At 41.6% G+C, this 27,784-nt stretch overlaps 1 protein-coding gene across 1 annotated transcript in view; it reads right to left on the reverse strand.

Moving 5' to 3' along the window:
- LOC141978477 (uncharacterized) overlaps nt 1–27,784 on the reverse strand; it is a 177,930-nt gene that overhangs the window by 20,673 nt on the left and 129,473 nt on the right. The window contains exons 11-13 of the mRNA XM_074940624.1: nt 21,209–21,319; nt 17,441–17,538; nt 4,382–4,451 (exon numbers count right to left, since the gene is read on the reverse strand). Coding sequence (XP_074796725.1) covers nt 4,382–4,451; nt 17,441–17,538; nt 21,209–21,319 — 279 coding nt within the window. The remainder of the gene's footprint in view (nt 1–4,381; nt 4,452–17,440; nt 17,539–21,208; nt 21,320–27,784) is intronic.

Below are 27,784 nucleotides of genomic sequence, written 5' to 3' on the forward strand. Positions count from 1 at the left end.
CATCCACAGAACCTGAGATAGATGCTATGTCAGTAACTGCCCTGAGCACTTTTGAGAGGTGGAACAATCAACAAAGCAGAACTTGGTTTGCTCCCAAAAAGCATTTTTGATTTGAAGCATTTCTTGTGATGAAGTATCAGAAAGACCAGTAAACATTTTTTTAATTTAAATTTTAAATTAAAGAAATTTCTAAGAGCTGCATTTAACGGGTCTAAGCTACCAAAGATATGATTTTATGAACAACAGGCCTGATTCTGCTCACTCTGATGTCAACGGCAAAACTCCTTTTGCCTTGGGAACACAGATACAAATGTGATGGCTGCCATTATAAGAAGACAACTACTGTATACAGAGAGGTAGAACACAGAGGGATCAGGCCCCAAAGTGCCATAATTGTTAAGCTATGAATTGTGGTTGTAACTTTATTTTCTGTGACTGTATATTCCAATGGGGGGGGGAGGCGGGGGTCCTCAGTTTAACAGAACTCAGTTTTTAAGTATGTTTTAGTGGGAGTGGGAATACAAAAATAGATCACAACATCATTACAAATGTATAAATAAATAACAAAAAGATGGAACTAATAATATGTGCTCAATAGTATCACCCAGACTAACTTGTTTGTATGTTTTTTCCTGCTTCCCACCCCTTTGTCTCTGTTTGGCTTTTTGGATTCTAAATTTGTTGCAGCGAGGTCTGTCTCTTACTGTGTATTTATACTGTGGCCTAGCACAAATGTGGTCCCAAGCCTGCTTGGGGGCTTTGAGCTCTACCATAATATGGGGTGGGATATTCAAAAGCACTCAGTGTTACTTCAGTGGGGGTAGGGTTAGGCCAATGCTGAGCACATTTAGAAACCCTACTCATAAAGAATCATAATCCTTTTGGTCAAACTTTTCAAGCATCCACTAATATGAAGTGCCTCACTGCCTGGGTATGCAAATCAAACACTTGAGCCCTCACTTTGAGCAATAACAAATAGGAGGCTTTGCACCCATATTTCTACACCCTTACCCACCCCCAGTCCTAATCCTGATCAGAGGCTGAATCAACTTGTGGATCAAGTTAGTGCAGCTTCTGGGCAGCTCTAACTTGTGCTGATGGAGAACAGCCCTCAAGGAGCCACTCCACTAACCAGGATCACCAAGGACATTAAGTTCTGACCCTGCCCCAACACATCTTTCTTCTCACTCTTAGCCCACCCTATGCCAGCTCAGGATTCCCCATTTATAGGGGAATTCTCATCTCCTGCCTTAAGGCAGATATTAGTTCCTTTGTGCAGGACTTTGGAGAGCCTGTATAAATGAAGTGATAGACAAGAGCAAAAGTGTAGGGGCAGGAAGCTGTGGGAAAGATAGAGAGGCCACTGGGGGGAAAGAGGGTACCTAGTAGGGATGGTAAGTGAGAACAGGGAGGTAGGTGGGTGGAACTGAGTAAGAGAAGTGTCATCTGACTGGATTACTGTGCGGCACTCTGGTGAGAAGTTGTGGGGATCAATTTGGGGAGTGGGAGTATGTAGTATGCACAGCAGGAGAGGAGAGACAATACCAGGAGATGAGCAGTGAGGAAGGAGCTGAGACATAGCTGGGAGGAGGTCCTTCTACCTCCCTTTCTTTGATCAAAGGGCTGCTGCACAATTCTTCAAATTAAAGTTTTAAAAAATTTAAAACAAATGTTTAAAATTCTAAAATGTTGAAAAACGATGGAGAAAAATACATCTATACAGACTAAGATGACTGTGAACTAAACATCTTTAATTCACCCAAACTGAGTTTGAAAGTAATCAGAATATGAATATTTAGGAAAAAAACCCAAATTACATGTTACTTTTGAGTAATTTTTCTGCCCACGTTTCAAAAAACATAGACATTATTTTGTGTCCCTTTAATCCAAATAAATAAGTTTTGCCATCTTGGTTGAAAATAATGTTTGTAACTAGAGAAAAAAGCTGTTTTTTTCATGATTTTTAAACCACTGATGGGTCACTTACCCATTATTAGTGAGGGTTATGAGTTAAAAACCTATGAAGGGATTCACGCTAATAGAGGTCAGTGTTCACGTCATACCAGTTTGAACAAGAGGATAGATGGATAAAAGACAAGGTAATGATTTGTGACAGGGGCCCAAAATTTAATTTAAACAATTAAATTACCCTTCTAAGAGATCCCCAAGGAAATCTATTAACATACCATCTCCCCTCATCCCCAAAGCATACAAAAGCTGCCTAGTAACTGCCCAGCATCACTGCCTTTGTAAGATGTTGGATGATCCCAAGACAAAAACCATATGCTATTAGTTTAATGGTAGAGTGATCAACAAGGGTGGGCTATTCTTTAGGTTTACTTGCCCTACAAACGAGACAATTAATGCCATGCAACAAAATGTCCCAGCAGAAGCGTAGGGTCTGATTTTTCTCGCATTTCTGCTGGTTTTTCACTTAGATAATTCCATCAGTGTAGTTGGAGTTAGTCCTGAGTTACTCTTACATGAATGAAAATAGAATCAGATCCTTAGAAGGTGAGGCAGGCAAAATGAGCTCCATATTTGTGAGCCACAAAAGCAGCCATAGACACTTCCCCCTGTTTTGAGGAGCATACTCAGGATTTGAACTGAGCTGGCTCAACTGTGGTGAGCAAACGGGTCCTTTTTTCAGCCAGCCACCCTTTTGTACCGGGGCTCACACAGCCTGGCTGCCACTCAGGCTATGTCTACACTTTCGCAATAAGTCAACCTAAGTTACACAACTCCAGCTACGTGAACAATGTAGCCGGAGTCAACGTAGCTTAGGTCGACTTACTGCAGTGTCTACACCGTGCTGGGTCGACTTACCCTACTCTTCTCGTTCGGGATGGAGTATCAGGGTCGACCAGAGAGCGATCTGCAGTCTATTTGGCAGGTCTTCACTAGACCCGCTAAATCGACCCCTGGTGCATCGACCGCTGGAGCACTGATCTGGCAGTAGTGTAGACATAGCCTCAGTAAGCATCTTGCCTTGTTGGTGCCTCTGGCCAGTCAGGGTATGCAGCTGGGAGTGAGCCTCCCGGCCTGGGTAGACAGACTTGTGCTAGCAGCATTTGAGCCAGCACACTGAAAATAGCAGTGTGGATGTTGCAGCTTAGGCTGGAGCTTGGGCTCTCAAGCCTAGGGGATTAGGGACCTCAATTCTGACATTTCCTAACTTTGCTGTGCTTGACTTTGCATCCTTAACATCTTTTTAATGTAGTTTTTTGTATATAAGATACATTAAAATTACAGGACTTAGGACTTACAGTGGTTGGGGCACTAGTGGTTAGGGTACTAGCCAGGACTCAGGAGACATGGGTTCAATTCCCTGCTACCTGTGTGACCTTGGGCAAATCACTTAGTCTGTTTCTGTGCCTCCGTTTCCCCATCTGTAAAATGGGGATAACAGCACTGCCCTACCTCACAGGGGTGTTGAGAGAATAAGTATGTTAATTACTGTGAGATGTACAGCTGCTACAACAATGAGGGCATATATGACTCTAAGGGTATGCGTGTACTACCTGCCGGATCGGTGGGCAGCGATCGATCCAGCGGGGGGGTCGATTTAGTGCATCTAGTCTAGACACGATAAGTCGATCCCCGAGCACTCTCCCGTCAACTCCTGTACTCCACCAGGCTGAGAAGCACAGGCAGAGTCGACGGGGGACCGTCAGCAGTCGACTCACCGCAGTGAAGACACCGCGGTGAGTAGATCTAAGTACGTCGACTTCAGCTATGTTATTCACATAGCTGAAGTTGCGTAACTTAGATCGATCCCCCCCCTCCCCAGTGTAGACCAGGGCTAAGAAATAGATAAGATCCACTTGGCTGTTTAACACACCATCCGGCAGGGTTCTTCCCTAGAGGATATGTTCCAATGCTTTTTTCCTAGTATTGTTTTAAACTATTAAAGTGATGGGCTTTCCATCATTTACTGTACTTGGCCAAATACTCTATATCTAGATGTGATTTAAAGCTATGAAACACAAGTAAACTTTCAAAATAATAAGCTAGGAACACACACATTCTGCTGAGTTATCATACCCACTGAGTTACATCTGATTTGCCTTCAATTAGTCCCCAGTCTACATGTGTGTAACTTTGGGCTCAATCCCACAAAATAATAAGTATCCTGGTCCCAATTCAGTAAGCACATGCTTAACTTTAACCAAATGAGCAGCCCCACTGAATTCAAGGAGACTACTCATGGGTGTAAGGTTATGCACGTTTAAATCTTTGCAAGATTGGGCCTCAGAGTGGATCTCAAATCCAGTTACAAAGATCTATAGCAAATCCAGGGTGGCCACCTAACAATGAAAGTGGGGTTTCCTCATTCTAGAAGACTGGGTATTTTTAAAGTACAATAGAAAGGTTCACTTACCCTAGCATTGTACATTTTCAGTTCCAAGGCTTTAAAATCCATGCGGCCAATCAATGCTCTCATAAAATTGCTGCAAAATATCAACAACAGAAATAAAAAAGAGGCACTTTTACATAACATGATTATACTTTTTCTTGATGGTCTCTAAACTCTTTAGTGCTCCTTAGAAAAAAAGAAATAAACTACAGATGTCAAATTCCATTTTATTCTCTATCATTTTCTAATTGATTTCTTCACATATCACTACAGATGATCCTGAAGTAAAACTTTTGGATTTGAACAACTGTCCCAGTCGAAGTTGGGTCCAACTCCAGTTAGCATTAAAGTTCAGCATGTACCACTCGTATTCTGCCCTTGGTTCCTCTGGATATGCTTTCAGTACTTCCATTGAAGTAAATGGAAGCTGGATAGGTGTCTGAGGACAAAATGTGACCCATAAGGTCAAATTTTATTCTGATCTACTTAATTCAGGGCAGGATTTTGCCCATATACTAAGGTCCAGATCCTCAAAGGTATTTTGGATAACTTCTATTGATATCAATGGTAGTTAGGACCCAAAATACATTTGAGGATCTGGGCCCAAGTTCCTAATTCAACAAAGGACTTAAGTATGTGCTTAAGTGCTTTGCTGAATTGGGGCCTATAGTAACTGAGATTTTTGTATTTATTCTGCTGTACATCAAAAAAGATTTTCCTGCCAACAACAAAATTCTTGCATATGTCAAAAAAGATTTCACTGCCAACAAAGACTCATCTAACCCTTTTACATAGTAATGACTAGACAAACTGGAAGCTAAACTCACACAAGTGTGCTGACTCCCCTCCCTCTTACAATGATGTAAATCAGAGTAGCTCCACTGAAGTCGGTGGCATTCTTTCAGATTTCCCTGTTGTTTCAGAGAAAAATCTGGCCCATGAATTTACAGGGTGACTACAAACTGCTGTGAAGCAAATCATGGACATCATGCTTTGTGGAGTATTCCTGACTGACAACACTGTAGGAGGAGAAACTTGTCTGGGTGTAACATCAGTTTCGTGTAACTTTGCTGAAATCAGTGAAGATACATCAGCATTAAAGCTAGTGTAACAGCATCAAGAATCAGGCCTATTATCTTCCAAGTCCAGGTTGCAACGATATGATAGACAGCAACTCTTTGTACGGTACACCCATCCACCTCTTGTAACTGAGACCCATACTTACTGCCAGGTCTCGATGCAACCAATCCAATAAGTGGTAAATTGGCATGTTGGGATTTTTGTTCTTGATTTGCAATTATTACATAAAACTAGCTCTGCAAATATAGGCTAACAAAGTTCTTACCAGCACGGGGGGGGGAAGAAAACAGACCAGGTCTACACTTAAAACTTTTGCTGGTATAGTAATGTCAGTCCGGGATGCAATACTTTTGTGTGTGACATTTTTAATATCAGCAAAAGTCCTAGTTTGGATCCATTAAACTGGCAAAAAGTGCTTTTGCTGTTATAGCTTATGTTGTTCAGGGAATTGATGTAAGCTGCATCTACACAAAGAAGGTTTGCTGATACAACTATCCCAGCAAACCTTTTCTGTGTAGTCTAGGTGTTTCACATACTGGATCTCTCAGTGCCAGGCAAATTCACCTTTGGTCTTTATTCTGAACAAGTCAGGTCCATTCTTAATTTCTTGTTTTGTGAGAGCAAAATACAGAGACGGTGACATATCTGAAGAAACTTCCCCATGCGCCTAAATAACCAAAATCTCATTTCCCTCTTGTAGGGCCATATCCTGAAGTCCTAGGAAAAGGCCATATCCTTTACACCTAGGGAAGGAAGGATGGTCTTGCAGTAAAGACATTGCACTAGGACACAAGAGATCTGATGTCAATTCTTGGCTCTGCCACGGGGGTGACCACCCATCCATTATTTTAAGGGAGCGTCCTTTATTTGTCCCTTAGGGTGACCACCCATCACTTATTTTAAGATGTATTGAAATGTATTAAAACTGATAAACATTTTAAACATTAAATGAAGCTTATGATAATTTCACTGTATATTTGAGGGCAGGAGAAATGTACACTTGAGAGAAAAACACGATATGCTAAGGGAAATGATGTTTCCCTAAAATGTCCCTTAAAATAAAGCGTTGTCCCTTATTTTTCATAGGGTTTTCCCTTATTTCCACCCAACAAAGGTGGTTACTCTATCTACCACAGACTATGTGACCTTGGACAAGTCACTTAATCTTTGTGCCTCAATTTCCCATGTTGAAAATGGGGATAATAATACTCCCCATTTCCCTCTCTTGTCTATTTCGGCACCTTTGGGCAGGGGCTGTCCTAATACATATTTGTACAATATCTACCTCAATGGGGCCCCTAAGTCCTGCTATAATACAAAAACATAAAAAACAGTGATAGATTTCTGAATATGCCTTTTACCAGCCAAGTTTCCAATAAATACAAATGAAATGTTAACTATTACCATGACTGGAAATAAGGGAAAGCATCTGAGGAGCCTGTGAAAGGAGACTATACTCCTGGAGTCCTGCTACATGGGAGCAATCTGTGCTTCCTCATGCAGCAGGCAAGTCATAAGAGAATTCTCAGCCAAAAGCATGATGAGACCTTCCCCCACTTACGCTTACCCCTGTGTCATTTATTTCTGAGAGATTGGACCACTCCTCATTACACCTCACATTCCAATTGCTCTGTCCTTGTTTCATATCCTGCTTCTACAGAATCTTATTTTCCTTTTAGCCAGAGCTATGTCAGGGTTCCCTTCCCCCCCTCTCCTGCCCCCATCCATGCATTTGAAACAAAAGTGTAAACTACAGAAACTATTTGCATTTCACGGGTATTCACACATTGTGCCAACACGATGGCCCAAAAGTTTGGCGGGTAACCTTGCCCAGAGAATTCGTGAGCTGATGATGAATGGCTGTGAAGCCTTTGTGATTGCTCAGGCTCCATTGTTGGTCAAACAATGAAGGAGGACACAAGTCTGGCTCAGGAGAGCAACGGATAAAATTGTTGGGCAGAATGGCGGGCTCCTGCCGACATGACCACTTGTTGACATTGAAAGGATTCAACAACAAGTGAGCAGAAACAGAAACGATTCTGTTCGGCAAGGCTATTAGTTGCAACGTGTGGCACTGGCGCGGTCACTCCTGATGTGTTTCCTCACTAATGAGCTCTGAATGCCCTATTAAACTGGGAGGCTATAGGCCCAGAGCCACTAGGACAATGGTATGCATGAATGACTCCCCCAGTTCCTATTGGCTGGTCAGATGAAGGAAGCAACTGGCAACACTCAGATTTAAACAGGGCTGACAGTACAGTTAAATGATCATTAATTAGAGTTGGTGAACAGATAGGGACTCAAAGCAATTCTTAATGACAAGATAACAGTCTAACATTACTCAGCTTTGAGCAAGTTCAAGCTTGCACCATGTCTCGTTCTTTGTATTATACAGATTGTCATCACACTGATTTGAGGCTCTTTCACATATTCACAAACAAAAACACTTTGTTAAAAGTGTGTCAAGGTTCAGAATGTGAATCCATTTTAAAAATAAATAAATACACTCTTTTTATAAAAAAAAAACTAGGTTAAAAAAAAAAACCTGCTAACCAACTAAAGTCTGCAAATGGACAGATGAGGAATCCAGCCAGTTCATCTTCTGCCATATAATTCTTCATCACCCACTATCACCCTCCCTGACATAACATTGCCCATCCAACCTTAGTTTTGCCCTTTAGTTTGCTTTGTCTTCGGACATTTCAATGGATAATGAGAACATTCAGCATTACAGCAGTAAGGATTCACAAGCAAGAGTTTGGAAGGGAGATAAATCATCATGATCCAGGGCATAAACCAAACTCTATCTGATGGGGTTAGCAAGAATTTTTTTCCTGGGGCAAGTTATTTCGTAACTGCCGACTACTGGATTTCTTGAATTTCTTTCTGAAGCATGAGGTACTGAGCATTACTGGAGACAGGGCACTGGCTCAGCAGGACCGTAGGTTCGGTATGGCAGGTCCTATGTCATGGAAATATGCTATTGGATATTTATACTGTTAATTTTATATATTGCTTAGTAAATGCATAAGAAAGTTTTCTAAAGAAATATAGTACCGGGCAAATGAAATTATGTCAGAGCACTGCAAGTTCTCTCACTGTGTGATGTGTTGGTAAAGCAGAAGACTATAGTTATGATTAGCATTGGAAAGACTGATGTGTTTGTTTTTGAAATGTGTTGATTGTATGGCTTTGGAGTTTTCTGGGACTGTATGCAGATCTTGCAAATTTGTATTTTAACTATGTTAATTAAGTTCTGTAGCAACTAATTTATGTAGTTTTTCCACAGGAGGTAATGATGTAGTATATGTTAGTGATACTGCATACTGGAAATGGATTCCTTGAATGAGAGATTATACAATCTCCTGGCAACTGGGCTGTTCTGAAATGCACCCATATTTTTGCAAATGTTAGGGGGCAAAGTTAAAGTTGGGTGGGTGATGTTAGTTGGGTGTGGCAAGAGTGACCGATGAAGGGTTGTATGGCAAGGAACTGGCTGCATCCACTATTTAGACTGTAAACTCCCCAAAGCAGGGATCATCGTTTTGCTCTGGGTTTCTACCTTGCTGAGCACAATGGGGTCCTGGTCCATGACTGGGGCTCCTAGGGGCTACCACAACATAAATAATAGATTAACTCTTTGTTTCCAGCCTCCTTTTGAGGGGCAGGAGGTTTGAAGGAGCAGATTTTTTTTTTTGAAAGAAACTAATTTTTGGTGGGTGTTAGCTTGCTCTGTAGAAACACTTTCACCTTTAATGTCCTTTCAATGAATAATTTTTATTGTGAATTTCCCTGTTTGATGTTTTGTCTTTTTTTTTTTTAAAGAGTTCTGAAAGTTTAAACTGGGAACCCTTGCTCTGAATGATCTTATTATTCTGACCAAAGTGGTGCTCCAAACAGCAGCTCCTTAGGTAGTATGTGGCTGTTTGTGAGACTTCTACACAGAAGGAAAAGGAGAGGGAACCAGATGGAAAATTTTAATCATGCAAAGATTTGCATCTCGAAAATTATAAGCATTTTAGGTTTCTAATGTGCATAATAGTCTCTGCTTTCCCCTGTGGCCGTACACCTCTCTCCAGCCCAGTTGCAGGGGGGAAGTTCATAGGGGCTGGGAATTGGGCTTTTAGTGGGAAGCCAGTGTCAAACTTAACAATGGGGTAGCTCCCACTGTGCCATAATCAATTCTTGCATGAAAAATAATTTCTCAGTTTCCATGTAGGCTAGTAGGTCCCAAATGTCACTCTGTTCCCTAGATGCAGAGAGACGGTGTGATTCTGCTGCACAGGGGTGGGCAGGAGTTGATAATCCTACAGAGCCCAGATAATGTGAGGCATCCCCACACTGCCCTACGTAATGTGGCCTTAGAGGCAACAAGGATGGAGCAGAATGGAATTGGGGGAAATGGAAAATAAACCTATATTTATTCCCTAAAACCCCACAAAAAGGAGGTTTATCTATCTCTTGGAGCACCCTCTTCACCAAGTCCACCTGCTGAGGCAAGTCAGAAGAAGTTGGTGGGCTTAGAGGATTTGGTTCATAATACATTGATCCATTATGTGATGAACCCATTGTATTACCACAGTCAAAGTTAGGTTCAATTTTACACTTAAAGCAGGAGCTCAACCTCTTTGTCTTGTATGAAAAAAACAGGGTATCTGCTCTGAATATTCAGCACATAATATCTTAGCAAAGCTTGAATTTTCTGAGTTTCAAGAAATGTCTGACACTCTGTTAATGAATGTCTGAGTTCCAATAAGTTTAAAAAGTTCACGTTCTGGATCTCATGATTTTTCAGGCCCCTTTAGCTTTAAAAAAAACCCACCATACACATTATAGAAAGTCAAACATTTGTACCCAGTGAGAGTTTGGGGCCCTGTCTGGAGTTGCAGAATTAATGAACTTAACAAAAAGGAAAAAAACAAGTTGTTAGCATTATTAGAATCATAGAATATCAGGGTTGGAAGGGACCTCAGGCGGTCATCTAGTCCAACCCCCTGCTCAAAGCAGGACCAATCCCCAACTAAAATATCCCAGCCAGGACTTTGTCAAGCCTGACCTTAAAAACTTCTAAGGAAGGAGATTCCACCACGTCCCTAGGTAACCCATTCCAGTGTTTCACCACCTTCCTAGTGAAAAAGTTTTTCCTAATATCCAACCTAAACCTCCCCCACTGCAACCTGAGACCATTACTCCTCGTTCTGTCATCTGCTACCACTGAGAACAGTCTAGATCCATCCTCTTTGGAACCCCTTTCAGGTAGTTGAAAGCAGCTATCAAATCCCCCCTCATTCTTCTCTTCCGCAGACTAAACAATCCCAGTTCCCTCAGCCTCTCCTCATAAGTCATGTGTTCCCGTCCCCTAATCATTTTTGTTGCCCTCCGCTGGACGTTTTCCAATTTTTCCACATCCTTCTTGTAGTGTGGGGCCCAAAACTGGACACAGTACTCCAGATGAGGCCTCACCAATGTCGAATAGAGGGGAACGATCACGTCCCTCGATCTGCTGGCAATGCCCCTACTTATACATCCCCAAATGCCATTGGCCTTCTTGGCAACAAGGGCACACTGTTGACTCATATCCAGCTTCTCATCCACTGTAACCCCTAGATCCTTTTCTGCAGAACTGCTGCCTAGCCATTCGGTCCCTAGTCTTTAACGGTGCATGGGATTCTTCCGTCCTAAGTGCAGGACTCTGCACTTGTCCGTGTTGAACCCCATCAGATTTCTTTTGGCCCAATCCTCTAATTTGTCTAGGTCCCTCTGTATCCTATCCCTACCCTCCAGCGTATCTACCTCTCCTCCCAGTTTAGTGTCATCTGCAAACTTGCTGAGGGTGCAATCCACACCATCCTCCAGATCATTAATGAAGATATTGAATAAAACCGGCCCGAGGACCGACCCTTGGGGCACTCCACTTGATACCGGCTGCCAACTAGACATGGAGCCATTGATCACTACCCATTGAGCCCGACAATCTAGCCAGCTTTCTATCCACCTTATCGTCCATTCATCCAGCCCATACTTCTTTACCTTACTGGCAAGACTACTGTGGGAGACCGTGTCAAAAGCTTTGCTAAAGTCAAGGAACAACACATCCACTGCTTTCCCCTCATCCACAGAGCCAGTTATCTCATCACAGAAGGCAATTAGATTAGTCAGGCATGACTTGCCCTTGGTGAATCCATGCTGAGTGTTCCTGATCACCTTCCTCTCCTCTAAGTGCTTCAGAATTGATTCCTTGAGGACCTGCTCCATGATTTTTCCAGGGACTGAGGTGAGACTGACTGGCCTGTAGTTCCCAGGATCCTCCTTCTTCCCTTTTTTAAAGATGGGCACTACATTAGCCTTTTTCCAGTAGTATGGGACCTCCCCCGATCGCCATGAGTTTTCTCTCCAATCACATCCGCCAGCTCCTTTAGCACTCGGATGCAGCGCATCCAGCCCCATGGACTTGTGCTCGTCCAGCTTTTCTAAATAGTCCTGAACCACTTCTTTCTCCACAGAGGGCTGGTCATCTCCTCCCCATGCTGTGCTGCCCAGCGCAGCAGTCTGGGAGCTGACCTTGTTCGTGAAGACAGAGGCAAAAAAAGCATTGAGTACATTAGCTTTTTCCACATCCTCTGTCACTAGGTTGCCTCCCTCATTCAGTAAGGGGCCCACACTTTCCTTGACTTTCTTCTTGTTGCTAACATACCTGAAGAAACCCTTCTTGTTACTTTTAACATCTCTTGCTAGCTGCACCTCCAGGTGTGATTTGGCCTTCCTGATTTCACTCCTGCATGACCGAGCAATATTTTTATACTCTTCCCTGGTCATTTGTCCAATCTTCCACTTCTTGTAAGCTTCTTTTTTGTGTTTAAGATCAGCAAGGATTTCATTGTTAAGCCAAGCTGGTCACCTGCCATATTTACTATTCTTTCCACACATCGGGATGGTTTGTCCCTGTAACCTCAATATTCCATTATTCATTGTAATGGAATCCTCTTACATTTCTAGAGAACCCTACTGTTTTCATTCATGAAAAATTCTATAGTTTTCCCTATGGGAGGAATATAAAAATGCAAGGGAAGTACAATTGTGACGCTCAGGAGCATAGTGATGTAGCAGTTCTGGATTTAATTTCTGTAAGGTGGGTTTGTTGCCTGTCCACACTTTTGGGGTCTGAATGCATTGTTTTGTATCATTATTATTTTAAATCAATAAAGACATTGAAATATTAACAAACGCTTGTACCCATACATTTTTTAAAATTGGTTTGCTATTTTAACCATTGTATAAATATACCAGCTTTGATTTTCTGATAATTACTTCCATTATGAACTGATTAATCTTAGTTAACATTTTTATTTCAGTAGTGCCTAGCCTAGGGTGTTCCATCAAGATAGGAGCCCAACAATGCTGGACACTGTATGAACATATAGTAAATGATGAGTTATCTTAAAGCCTCTCTAATAATTACCTGTTCCTCCTAGTAAAAGGATAATTGAAAAGAAGAACTGTATATTCACTATGTATTGTTGCCTAGGCTGATCTCTCATTAGGACTAAGTGGAGTTTTGAACGTGCGCTGAGTGGAGAATATACCTGTATGCTCCACATATGAAAAGAATGTTTGGTGTGATTAAATAGGGAAGTCGGGGCACTGCTTAAGCTATGCTGTCTGGCAGTGGCCCCCAAAGGAACTGTTCTCCATCTTGGAATAGCCAGAATGGAGCAAACTCTGGCCATATCCCCTCCATGCAATGGACGGCACAGGAGCTGGCTACACTGCCTTGGGACTCCACCATACCAGGGGAATCCTCAGCTAGGGCGATCCACAGGCTTTCTAGCCTCCTTTGCACCACCCCAGCAGTTCAAATGGCCGGGGGGAAGAGGGAGAACATTAAGCCCACAGTTCTGTGTCCTCCAGATGATACATTTCCTTCACTTAGTAGCGCATAATGATGGTATTCAGATTAGACGCATCACATATAATGGTATATAGGGTTACTAGCAGACTAACACTATTTTAAAATCCTCAGTGTGATGATATCTGTTTTCTTTCTCAAGACATACATTAATATAAAATGATATTTCATGGCATTTAAAGACAGGCAGGTAATATACAGCCAGCCTCCCTCCTTACGGTCTGTAATCCATTGTTAGATACCCTGTTGATGTAAAGTTAGTTAAAAATGCAAAAAAAAACCTCTTTCAAAAAAGCATTCAGAGGAATGCCATCTCTGTGAAGATTCAATGAAAGCAAAGAACATTCAGATGCATCAAACTGTAATGTCTCCCGTCTCAGATACTTCTATACCATATGGCCAGAGAGAAGCAGATGGACTAGGTCACAGCAAAGGGAAGAGAGAGAAAGTCTGCATTGTTATCTGACCCACTGGGCCAACACTAACAGACTGTCCCTAGTGATCAGGCTATTATCATCAGAAAGATCTGATAAGAACCTGATACTTGCATTTATTTGCCCTCAAGTAGTTCTCAGATGTGGCATCTGATCAAAATGACTTTATTTTGTAGATCTATTTATTTTGAACTTGGAACATTTGAATCATAGAGGAGCAAATGACTAGGCTGCACTTGTCTTTTATTGATTTTAGAAATCAGGTTATTCCTACCTGATCACTTGCCTAAAGTTCACAAAACAGCTTGTCTAAACACAATACATTCAACAACAAATAAAGAAAAACAGGATTTTTGTTTTATTGCTGCTCGCGCTTCCACTGACAAACGTTAGCCAGCCAACTAAAGCGGTACAGTATAGTGCCTGCCAGAAAACTCCTCTGATTTTTGTCAGGATGTTAATACAGCAACATAGCAATCTTCAGTTAACACTAAATTAATTGCCTTGCATTAACAGCTACTAAAGTCCCTCAACATATTAGATCATACTGTCCTGGCTTCCAGTAGCTTCAAAGTCAAATGGAAATCATTTTAATGGATATTATTTTGGGGGATGGGGGGATTTCATGAATTAGTTCTTTTGAAAAATGCCAGAATAACAGTCCTAGAGGCAGAAGACTATTTTTTCATTGGGAATGGATGTTAAGCACCTCACAGAAAACACAGACCCGAGATAGCAGGAGCAGTTACAATGCAAGGATTATTTACTGATAGGCTTTTCTTTAATGGCACTTATTACTGTAGTTTCTGAGCACCTCACAAATATGAATGGATTTATCCCACAACTCCCTCATTAGTATCATTATTCCCAGTTTTACAGATGGGAAACTGAGGCAGAGAGAGCTTACATGACTTGTCCAAGATCCCACAAGAAATCTTTGGTAGATCCAGGAATAGAACCCAGATGGCCTGAGTCCCAGGGTCTTTAACCACAAAACTATCTTTGCTCACAACACGTGACCAATGTGCCTCAACCACATCACTGAGGGAATGACTGTTACTCAGCTTTCGGTCCCCACGTCCTTTCAGTTCTTGGTTTCTTATGGCTCTACCAACCAGAGTGCCAGCTGTGCTGGTAGACTTTATGAAACGGGGCAGTCCTCCAGGACTGGGCTGAGACCAACTCATTTTATACAGCCCATCCAATAGCCGTAAAAAAACCCCCAAAACCCTGGCATTTGATCAACGGTGACTGTGTCAGATTCAAATTGGTGACATGGAAGTGAAAGGAACACTGTTCCATTACCTGTCCTCTGAGATACTGTTGAATACTGGGCTGTAAACAAGAAACGTATGGAGTTAAATTGTGGCTCCACAGCCATGCCCATGGGTGAAGGGGCAGAGATGCATTGCCCCAGCAGGAACTCATAGGGTATGTCTACACCGCAGTTAAACGCCCATGGCTGGCCTGGGTCAGCTGAGTTGGGCTCGCAGGACTAGGGGCCATAAAACTGCAGTGTAGGCATCCGGGCTAGAGTTGGAACCCAAGGTCTGGAACTGTCCTCCCTCGCAGGGACCCAGAGACCAGGCTCCAATCTGAGCTTGAAAGTCTACACTGAAGTTTTAGAGCCCTGCAGTCCAAGTCCCATGAGCCCTAACTCAAGCACAATGCCACCTGGAGCACCAGAGAAAGGGAGACCAAAACTAACCCCTGTGAAAGAGTGCCATGTGTACTCCCTCTAGCCCTACAAGCTCGGCTGGCCAGTGCTAATGCAGAGTGCTCATAGTATTTGTGTTTGCCCTTCCCCATTTGGGGATGCCAGTGTCGCCGTCAGCTATAGCCTGGAGCAGTCCTTGTGTTCAGGTTGTGTATGGGCTGTGATTGTGAGCACAGGCTAGCAGAGTCACTGTGCAGGTGAGCAAGGTGGAGTAAGGTTTTTGGCATCCTCTGCCCCCACCCCCACATGGTGCAGTGCACAGGGCCAGGCACCAATCTAGCCTAGGAATGAAACTTGACTTTCTAATTATTGAAAAATCTTGTCTATGGTCTTTTCTGTACAAAATAAAATTAACAAAATAATTGTGTCACTATTTGTCTGTCCAACCAAGTGTAACCCTTGCCCTGGCTCCCCCGGTTTCTACCGCAGACTGAATACACAAGTTTCTTTTCAGGAGTTATTTCATAGCCCTGACACTTGGGCATACAACTGACAGAGATGGAGATGCCAATTTTACAATGAACAATGGTGCTGAGTTCTCATCCCAAATGGAAGCTATTTTGTAAAGGCAGATTCTGCTGACCAGACAGTGCTGTTTGACCTTAAGCACAACCACAAAAAGCAGGGAAATTCTGAGCTTAGAATTTCCAACCCTTATCAAAGTGATAATTTCAACCCTGTCACTCAAATGAAAACACAGCAATTTAATGTTACTAAGAGACATTATTAGGACACTCTGAACCTAAGCAATTCTTTACTGATTTTGGAATCATTGGCTAGTGTCCTTGAGTTGCATTCCCCTATTGTTACACTGTACATTTAACTCATTTAACACTTGCATGGAGAGGAGGAGATTGTGGGGGAGTCTGTGCCCCAAAGTGCTATAGAGGTGCCCTGGGGGTTCCCTGCCACTCAACATGGAGAGTAATTTTGGAGATGGACTGGAGGAAGGACAATGCATGCATGCGTCTGTCTGTGCGTAAATTGTGGGTGGTGGGCATGGGAACTAGAGAACCCTTAAGGGGAGAATTTTGGCCCTATAGCATTACATACAGTACACATGGGCCACTACACCACCTGTTTTCTAGACCTGTATGTTGGGTCTGAGATTTGGCCCAGTGCAGATTTCGTGTGCGCATAGAACTGCCCTCTGTTACCGGACTCATACTTTAACAGCAACAGCAGAGTTCCCTGAAACGAGACATTTCACACAAGAACATACATGGAAAAAGAAAGTGCCTGTGTGTGTTTCTTTTTTTTTTTTTCAAGAGGCTTGAAGTTCTGCTCCTGTATCCATATTGAGCGGTCTGAACAAGTGGCCCAGAATACAGAAATGTCAAGCACTCAGCAACTCCCAGTGCAGTCAGAGGGAGCTGCTAGGAACTTTTCAGCACTTATGAAAAACGGGCCACGCATCTGGACAGCTTCATACACTTTAAGGGCTAGGGGTGAGATCTGCAAAATTGCCCAAGTGATTTAGAAGAACAAGTCCCATTGACTTTCAGTGGGACTTCCGCTCTTAAGTCAATTAGGTGCTTTTGAAAAGCTTGCTCCAGTAACTAGAAATGGACTAAAAATGAAAGTCAAAAGTGAACTCTGTCACAATATTCTCATTGCTCTCCCATGTATTGTCTTGGCTTGACGCTGCATATACTTTTTATTAAAAGCCACACAAACAGCACTGTCTGAAGCTTGTTGGAATGTATCAGTTTCTGGATTAAGCTGTCCCATTGTTTTGACGAGAAGTTATAGTTTAGAGATCAAATAGGACATGGCCTAGCCTAATCTAATATCAACAGCCTGTAATAGTGAAGGGACACTCTGCACTAGAGAGCAATCTAAGTCTTTAATTACTTTAGCTACTGATAGATCGGCTCTCGCCCCCTCAAATTCCTTTGTCAGCGAGGAGTTAAAATTCATGAGCATCTAGGCCTCTGAATACTTACTCCAGTGCTGCTATTTTCTGTGCCAAGCTAGCCATCACTGCGAAGAGTCGGAGGTCTGTCAGGCCATCTGTTACATAATAGTCAACAATCTCTAAGATCTGGGGAAACAGAGATGGAGAAAGCAAAGATGATGAAGGGTTTAGAAAGAACAGATTGCTGCCTTGCTTTAGCAAAAAAAAAAAAAAAAAGATAATAAGCTCTGATCGAAGCAGAGACAAGATTTATTAGCATAGCCAGCAAAACAAACAAAGCAATTTCAGCAAGAAACCTGACAATGAGCCTAATAAACACTACATTGCATTGTAGGTCTGTAGGATCCCCTCAAAACATTATGGACCTGATTCACATAGAGTCACCTGCACATATGTACACCAGAGTGGTAGGTGTTTTAAGAGAATTCACTTTAAAACAGTGTATAGAAGACCACACAAAAACCTTCTACCTAATGCACAAACACTCTCTGCCACACAACTGGAAAGTCAGTGTGACTTCCTCTCCCTAACAACAAATTAAAACCAAAAAGTTCTGTACAGTATATTCATCAAGTAAGATTTTAGAATATTTTTCAAGTAAGCCCATGATACCACATGTTTGCAACATGCCCACATTTTAAACAACAGTAACTGCATCCTTAGCTAAATACTCGCAAAGCAAATTATTATTGTGTTAACTGTCTCTTAGGGCACTGCTGTAACACAAGCAATAATAATAATAGGGAGAACCATCCATGATTAATTTATATTATATTGAAATGGGTTTTCTTTGTCCTCTCTCCCCTCTGCTCATATTGTCTTCTATTTGCTCCAATACCCTACTGTTGCAGAACTCCCCATAAATATAAACACAAGCTAGCTGCCTCTACTGTGCTGACATCATGGAAGTAGCTACTTTGAAACATTGCAACATAACAAAATTTGTTACCAGACTGTACAGAATTCCCCGCGCCCCCCAAATCTATATAAAGAGCCAACTTTTGCCTCTAAAGCCTTTTAGCATGGAGGGGAAAGGACATTGGAAGTTGAATCCACTCCTGTGTTTGCTCACATCCTGATCAAAATTAGGTTTTAAAGAATAAACAAACCACACCTACTTCTCTGTCCCTCTTTGGATAGTATAGCTTTCACTAAGGACAACAGTCTTATAACACATGTGCCTAACGAGAACCCACAGGTAATCTTTTGTACAAAGCACCTTAAAGCAATAAGAACTATTATGCTCTCTCTAATTACAAGGCCCCTTTGACTGTTACGCACTCTGAATGCATAATTTCTATCTAGAAATTTGTGGCTGTGATCTAAATACCTATCACATGAAACTAGAGGAGGAGGGTTGCTGGTGTGTGTATGTGTGTGCTTTCCAATTGTCTTTGTGTTTCAGGCACTGAATGCTATCCAAAGACTTGTTCCTGGATCCTCCCTTTTTAGCCTTTCACAACAAAAACCACGAATAATAAAGTATGCCTTTAATGTTCCCATTGTGCAAAGCTGGTCTTGTACAAAATGTTGGCATAATACATATAGTCCTGCTCAGGTACCCTGCTCTTATCTTCTGTCTTAGCTTTGCAAATGATGTTTAATGTTAACAGGGAACAAAATGCATGAACACTGAGGGAGGAAAAAGGGGATGTTTACTGAAGGCACATGCACAAACAACAAAAATTGCTGGGCTAACTTTGCAGTTTAATTTTTCATAGAATAGAAACCACTGACAAAGCAAACATGGTATAATGGAAGTAATTAAAGTCTGTACTCATTTTTATTATTGCTATAAAAGAAGGCCACTCGTTAAATAAGGTCTGAGTGTATAGTGCAATGCAGCCTTTTTAGATTTATTTGTGGATCATGCACAATAATGCTGACAGATGGAAAAGATGAGCTTTCTAGAGTCAGTAAAAGTAAACAATAAATGTAGGCATCACCAAACTGGATTGTCATCATGCAATATGAGTTGTATAATGATGTTAGCATTGGCGTCTGCCATGGGGCCATTGCTTTGGAATACTAAAATTAAGCCATTTGATATGTGTTTGATGTCTGAACAAGTCACATCATTTGCCACCATGAACAAATTGCAACTGGGCCTGGCTGGGTAGTTCCAAGTTTTAGCTAAAAATGTGTTCAGATCAATCCAAGGTCACTGTCATTTATCTAAATGGCTCTCCTCTTTTTATCATATGAAATTCGTCCCCGCTCTAGTGTTAAAGTCTTATCTAACATTTCGTGCTGAGAATGTAAAGCAGGGAACCAAATACAGTAGTACAAATAACACTTTATTTACAGTTTCATGGCTTTCAGATTTCCTGTCTCCATAATCACTTCCTACTAATTTCCCTCTGTTTTTGTTTGAAGTGGTAGTCTTTTCAAAGAAAGTGTCCAAAGAAACAAAGCCTTTGTAAGGTTCAGATTAAATCATAGAGGATTTTATACTTTTCTTTATTTCTGTGTTTCCTGGTACCGGTTTTCTGTTAACCAAGTTTATGCTCTTTGTCAAATGAGTTTCTATGTTTCAAACAGGATCATGATAGAAAGACTGCAAAAAGGCAAACAACGGAGGGCCTGATTCTCAACTGGGGTAAGCTGGCACAGCTAAGGACTGGATCACTGAGTTTGCTTTTAGAAGGAAAGCAAAACTGAATGTTTATATGTTGGACATCAACAGACTTTCATACTGTACCCTAATTCTTACATAGCATGAACATTTAAGCAAAATGAAAGTAATACATTATTTAATATCTGTGCCTTTCAAAAAATACAAAGTAACCAAGGGGCTGTGCTTGGAGACTAATGTGTGTGTTTCGGTCGAAAGTTCAGATAAAGGCCTACATTTTCAACAGTGACTAGTGATTTTGGGTGCCCAGATAGAAACAACTTAGCTTAGCTCTTTATGAAAACCAGTCCCCTTTATATAAGTCTCAAATTAGGCACCCAAAAATGTTGTCTCAAATTAGACACCCCAATCATTAGTCACTGTTGAAAATGTAAGCCACCAATTTAAAAAAAAAAAACCCATCTATGCAAGAGCAAAATTTAGCCTCTGAGCAGCTTTCATGCTTCCTATTGGCTCTGTTCACACCTGCAAGGCCAAAAGTTATGTGAATCAATTTGAAAATGATTATTGCTATGTTTAAAAAAAAAATCGAACTTTCATGGGTGGCCTCCTGCCCACCATCTCTTAACTAGGCCTGGAGCCCACCCCCATCTACCCCTAATGTTTTCTGGCTTACTTGGGCCTTGCAGGTCTTTCATCCCTCCTACTACTGTAGTACAAAACAAGGACTAGCCTATCATCCCTCCTAACATGCTCATTCATTCTTGTGGTATCTTGTTGGCCATCAGTGTCCCAGGAAGGAGCTGACTGATTTGTGGTCAGAAACTAGGGTGGTAGGCTTCAATGATGATAATGTAAGTTTAAACCAAGGGTAACACAAGACAACCATGGAACATTAAAAACCCCGCACATTTTGCAGTAGGTGTGGCCTTGTAATAGCCCATTAGGTCATCAAGTGAGTTAGAGCGGCTCTTAGAATTAAAGGCCGTTTTGTGGCCTTCACATCTCTGTGCAGCTTCCCCAATGGTAAAGTGAGTATTATCCAGATTACCTACCTCACATGGATGTTATGAGGCAGAGCTTGTTTTGAGATCCTTGGATGGGATGTGTTATAGATGCATAAAATATTGCATGAAGAATAGTGTGCATATCTGTCACATTTGCTCCCTACTCCCATATCATTCAAAGCATAAACAGAGAGACTGCTTTGGATCTGATTACCCTATATACATAAAGTTCTTCGGCATCAGTTAGTACATCTGAAGGGACAATTTCTTTCAGAGCCATCAAAACTTGCAGGCAGTTCAAGTATCCATCTCCATCAGTATCCACCTAGAAAAATATCCACAATGTTAATGGTCAGCATGCTAACCATCCTTTGGGTGGGATTTAAATTTTATAGAGTTTATTTGCATTTCCCTTCTTAGGGAAGGTCCCTGAAGACTCCTAACTCCTTTTTTCTCTAGCTTTAAAACTTTTCAGCTATAAGATTCTGTGTCATGACCATGGTCTTCCTGTTTGAGGAGTAGGAGGGACACTTTTCAGATCCATCCCAAGCTTCCTTACCTCCCCACCAGGCACCCCTCACTCAGTCACTTTTCAACAGGTAATATGACTTTTAGCATGACAGGAACTTCAAGAGTGCAAATATCATGTGAATGTAAGTAGCCCCTGAAAGCAAATAAGGTAGCCATTGTATTCTAGGACTTGAAGAATGACTGTACGCTCCAATTTTCCGCATTTATCAATGGACAGAACTGAGTATTTAAGTTTCTTGAGGAGATAATGTGTTGTGCACATGTACCTCAGAAATCTAGGCTGATCCTCTCTGGGTTAGTACTAGCCCTAGAACTTGCAGTGAATGGGAGGGTCACAGGGGATTACAGGCTCCTGGGGGGAGTGGGGGAAGAAAGAGAGATAGACAGACAAAGAGATAGCTAAACCAGTTTGGTTAAGCAAGAACTGATCTGAGCTTCAACTTTCTACCCCAAACAAACATTTTTTAAAACTCCAGGAAGATTCGTATGAGGGGCTCTTCCTTCTCATCCTCTCAACTAAAGCTCCATCTCTCCCAGCCCTCATAGGCTCCCTTCCAACCTGCAACCTCAAACAGTACCCTTGTGCTGCCTTCCAGGTCTTCCTCTCCTTGACTCCCTTCTTCTCTCCCTACAACCAGAACAGGCTTCCCTGGCCCTCATCAGGTGCACCCTCCCTCCCCCCCCCCCCCCCCGCCACGCTCCGCCGCCTTCATAGGACCTTTGAAGATCCTTGCTGTATCTGAAAGGTCTAACAGTGGGCCTACTGAACTGCCAGAATGCTGTTGCAGTGAAATGCAGGACATGCTGGGGATTCTCCTACTAGGTACACTCCAAAGTGCATTGTGCATGACTTAGGAAGCCCCAAAGTGCCCGTCACACCACATTACAAATCCTCAGTGCTTACCAACCTAATAATATGAACTTCAAATCTTTGAGTACTCACAGACATTGAATTGCTCTTCAATGAACATGCAAGTTAGCCAAAGTCCCACTAAAACTCAGTTGAAGTTAATAGGATACACTCATATGCTTAAAGTTAAGTAAGTCTATCTATTTTGGAGTTTTATACTGCCTATCTCTGTAGTATCTGAATGTCTTCCACCTAAAATCAACAGCAATAGTGATGGTCTTAGGACCTTTCAGAAGTCTGGCACTTCTTAGGGTCAAAACTCTGCTTGGGGTAGTTTTCTGTTATTTTGTTTTTTAAGAGTTTAATAATTTCATTTGGCAGGGGGGACTGGAAGGGGTAGAAGGGAGAGCCAAGTGTTGTGAATGTCACTCTTATGACAAAGAAGACTGCATGCTTAAGTATTTGCAGGATCTAGGTCTTAATGGCAGGAGAGGTTGCTGGCCTTTTCTGCCACAGAACTAGTGTCTAGAAGTCTCTGAAATCATTTGATGAGGACGTCTGGCAAAAAAAAAATGCATTTTTGTTTTTTTTGTGGGAAAAAAGTGAAAACCTCAAGGGTGAAATACCAAGATATTTCTTGTTTCATGTAATCATCCAAACCTTGATTTCCCTCCCAAGAAATTCAACAGCTGTGCAAATTTTTATCCACAGTTAAATTAGTGCCATAATGTAGCAAGTACACTAAAGAGAGAATAGCAACCTAAAAATGAAAAAAAGGGACCTCCTGAAATTTGAATACGCTACTTCAATCAACTTCATAGCCCAAGTCACGGATTTGTAAGAGTAGCAGCTTAGTAAACCCCTTAAAATATGCCTTTGGTCTAGACAGATGCTTAAGAACGGAGGACTTCTCAGAAATATGGGATTTAAGAGGTCCATGAATGAAGAAGAATGTGCTCCCCGATTCTATAATGCACAAGAACACTGGCAAGGTATGGGATGCATTCAAGCTGTGAAGAGATGCAAACATTTAGTTTGTTTCCTAATGTTTGGCATCTTAGTCCATGATGCAAGACAAAAAAAAATCCCAAATGTCTAATTTGACATGGCCTAACATGACAAGGACTGAAAGAAAACCTTACCCCCCGATTGAGCTGTCACTGCCTGCACAGAAAGTGACTGTTCAGTTGAAAACACTTTGCAACCAAATGCAAACTGAACAGTCTTGAAAAGTAGAATTTTCTTTTGTGCTTCAATTTCAAGAAGAGTGAAAAGAGGCAAGAAGAGAGGCAGAAGGGAGGGAGCCGACCATTTTGCACTATCAGCACTCCCTGCTGTCTGCTCCACAGACCATCGTTGGCAGACAGCCCCAAAGGCAGCAGCTTGTTGGCCTTCCCAACTGGGTGAACCGTACTGTGATTGCAATGACAGATATGCACAGGGGAAACACATTTGGAGGGAGCTGGAGGACCGTGATGGAGTCTCAAAAATGGAGCTTTCCTAAGCCATGGGTCAGAATCTTTAGTTCAAGTTTATCTTAAAGAGTTTGGTAACTTAGAAACTACTATTTATGTGTGTGTGTGTGTGTGTGTGTGTACACACTCACACACAAACACATTCACACACTCAGATACACACACACACACACTCACACATTCAGAATAACTAGCATCAGCATATCTCAGTACAGCTGTTGAATGCACTGGATATAAATTGTGTTCAGTACTGCACTGTGATTTTATGCATTCCATGGACTAGAGCTGTACAAGACTATCCATTTCAATTAATACACTTTGCTAATTCTCACACTAGAGAATTGAGAATGTCGTGAAATTTCAAGGCATTTTCAAATTCAGCTCAGGGTGAAATTTCTCCTATACAGTTTTACTTGCAAAAATGAAAACAATTTGTACACAAACATAGAACATGTTTTCATGAAGTTTCCCCAATGTGAAATATTCCAGTTTTTGAGCAGAAAACATTTGTAATGGGGAAAATCATGGTTTTCCAACTTCAAACACCTACCTTTCTTTCTGTGGAGAACAGCTTATAACTTGAGATATTAGAAAATATTCAAGCTTTATATGAAAGTAACAAATCTATGATTTGACACCGTCTCAATTGGTGATTTGACACATTTTTAACTTTTAGAGCAGAGCTGAACTTTTGACCTTTACATCCTCTTTAGCCTGTAGTTTATACTTTAGCTTCAATACTGGAAATTTATAAGCAGTGGAGCTGTCACATTACATTCACCTGATTCATTGCTTTCAGCACCTGCCTGCATGGTAGCTCCCTTTTTCTGTAAAAAAATTACTTTAATGATTGCCTACCAATGAACTGCATAAACTGTTAACAAAAATAAGTATGGTATCATAGTGAACAGTGTTCCATTACTACCTCGGAAACACTGCATGTTCAGATCTTTACAGCACTGAACAAGTGCACATCAACTACTACTGGTAACGAATTCACCTTTTAGTAAGTGGAACATATGCCATTATAAATGACATATGTGACACAGTAAAACATAGCCAGGGCTTATGTGGTGCATGGATCTTGTGCTGGCCCCTCTGCTTAGAGGTGAGTTTTATCCTAAATGAGGCAGGTCTTTAAAAGTCCCTGCTTTGTTCACTGTGCAGTACATTGGCAAACAGCAAATGAAGCCGAAAAGCCCGACCTCCCTGAATGCAATCAAGGAATGCACCGTGAATGAGGCAGGATTCAGTTCGGACCCTACTTACATACTGTGCAGCAAAATGCTCATTTAAAGAGCTGGGCTCCACCGGAAAAAGGGGACAACCTGGTCAAAATGAGGTTTTGAAAACCTCATCGAAAATTTGAAAACTATGCACATGGGCTGAAAGCTGCCCCCAAATAAGTTTTTAACTTGTGCAAACAGTCCCTGTACAGCAGGCTGACATGGGTCTCACTGAGGCTGGCAATGCTACAGGGGTCAGAATTTCCCCTACACTGTTTCAAGCTGTGCTGGAATAAGTTTTGGCAACGTATTAGGAACAAAGGCTTTTGTCAGACTCAGACATTGTGATCTCATTGATAGGCAGTGCATCTCAGCAAGCTTAACTGTAAGTGTGGGAGCCAGTATGACAGTGTGCTGGGAGAACGTCACCACTTGTTACCTAGGAGTCAATTCCAAGTACTTGCATTTTGCAACCTACTGGAGGAAGTCGCCTCTTATGGCAAAAATCTAATGGAAAAAGTGTATTGCACAGGAATGTAGGAAAAGGCCAAGCTTGGTATTGCCAACCTTAAATGCTCAAAAATCATGTATCAGGCTCCAAAATCAGGAGATTGGCCCAAAAAGTATGGTTTGGCTTTTAAAAAAAGATCAGATCCAGGTTTTGGTCTGTTTTCTGATTTTTGAACTCCTCCTGTCTCTGAGAGAGAGAGAGAGAGAGAGAGAGAGATTACAGTGTAGCCAACTCATACATTTATCATGAGTAATGCAATTTTAGCTTCTGCTGCAGGAGCACTCACTAGAGTAGTGGTTCTCAATCAGGGGTACAAGCACCCCTGGGGGTATGCAGAGGTCTTCCGGGGGTACAGCAACTCATCTAGATATTTGCCTAGTTTTACAACAGGCTACATAAAAAGCACTAGTGAAGTCAGTACAAACTAAAATTTCATATACTGCTCTATATACACTATACACCAAAATGTAAGTACAATATTTATATTTCAATTGATTTATTTTATAGTTATATAGTAAAAATGAGAAAGTCAGCAATTTGTCAGTAATAGTGTGCTGTGAGTCTTTTTATATCTGATTTTGTAAGCAAGTGGTTATTAAGTGAGGTGAAACTTGGGGTACACACGACAAATCAGACTCCTGAAAGGGGTACAGTAGTCTGGAAAGGTTGAGAGCCACTGCACTAGAGGATCCACCGGAGACCTGGGCTCTATTGTGCTAGGCACTGTCCAAAAACTCTTTACTCCAAAGAACTTGCAATCTAGTGCACTTAACAGTGGTGGTTTATGTTGAGGGACTTGGAACTGGAGCGTACCAAGCATCCATTATTTAGGAACAATTTTTAAACCCTGATGAGCTACTCTGGAGTCAAACTGGTGACCTACAGATGAAAGGCTCTGTAGCACATTACGAACACCCTGAGTTAGTCCCCTGCTAAGAGCTAACATTGCATCTTTAAGAATGAGTCTTGCTTTCTGGAAAGATAAGTTTATTAAGTCTAATTCTGATGTTTTTGGAGCAGGATCTTCCAATCTCTGCATACAGGCAAAACCTTCTTCACATTGCTCTCAGTCTCTCAAGCATACTACAACACAGGCTCCCACCCTGTTCTTAAGGGGACAGTACTCATTAACCAAAATACAAACACGAAAAATACAAAATGAATATTAACAAGGCATTCAAATTCAATTAACTACGAAGTTTTGCAACAAAAAATCATTCCAACAATTACAATTATTTCAGAGCTCTTACGCTAATTTTATACATGTATATTTTCACCCCCAGAAGGGTAAAAAAAAGGGAGCGAAAGAGGGGAAAGGAGGGAGAAAAGGAAAGGGAAGGAGAGAAGAGGAGGAAGGGGGAGCCCTGGTGCCACACCTCCTTACAGATTGGCAGCAATGGATGCAGCTGGGGAAAGTGGGGGGCCCTTGTGTTCACTTTCCCTCCCAACTGGTATCACCAGAGGCAGATGAAGGAAAAATCTAGTGGAAGACAGATCCTCAGGCAGCAGGCACACATCTGTGTGCAGTACAGCAAGGGCATGGCAATTCATGCACATCATTCGGGGGGAACCTGACTGGACTTCTTTTTAATTGATACCTGTTTAGTTCATTTACCCTCTTGTAACTTTCCCTTTAACCATACTGTTTATTTCTTGTCTTCCTGCTTCCTTAGGGGCATGAATGCGTTTCTGATTCTATCATGGTAGCCTTCATGCTGAGTCTAAGGATTTAAATTTCTCCATTTGCCTTTTTGATAAGCTTCCTCCTTGTTTTAAATCCCCTTTTCTAATGTTTAGTGCCACGGTGCTAGTGTTTGGTATGATCCCCCTACCCTTCTCTGAGAATGTTGAACATAATTACATTTTGCACACTATTCTTTAGTGGCTCATTTATACTTAATATACATCTTATGCTGTTCCCTTACATGGTGAGCTAGAGAGTTTCTGTGTCCATATTTAAAATCCTCCTTCCACTACGCCTTCAGCCAAACTTTTCAATAGTTTGAGCACAGCTTTGTATTTTGAAGTTCTTTTGGCAAAGACACGTAAAATTGCTCATCATCTTTTTTTGCATTTGACTATGGGTTATTTCTGTCAAGGTTTTTCTTATGGTGGGCTGGAATGGTACAGAGAAGGACCTGTTTTCGCTATCCACAGTATGGGATTTAACTTAAGGTGGTGTGTTACTAGCTGAAAC

The sequence above is a fragment of the Natator depressus genome, chromosome 1 (genome assembly GCF_965152275.1).
Source record: "Natator depressus isolate rNatDep1 chromosome 1, rNatDep2.hap1, whole genome shotgun sequence".
Taxonomy (NCBI): domain Eukaryota; kingdom Metazoa; phylum Chordata; order Testudines; family Cheloniidae; genus Natator; species Natator depressus.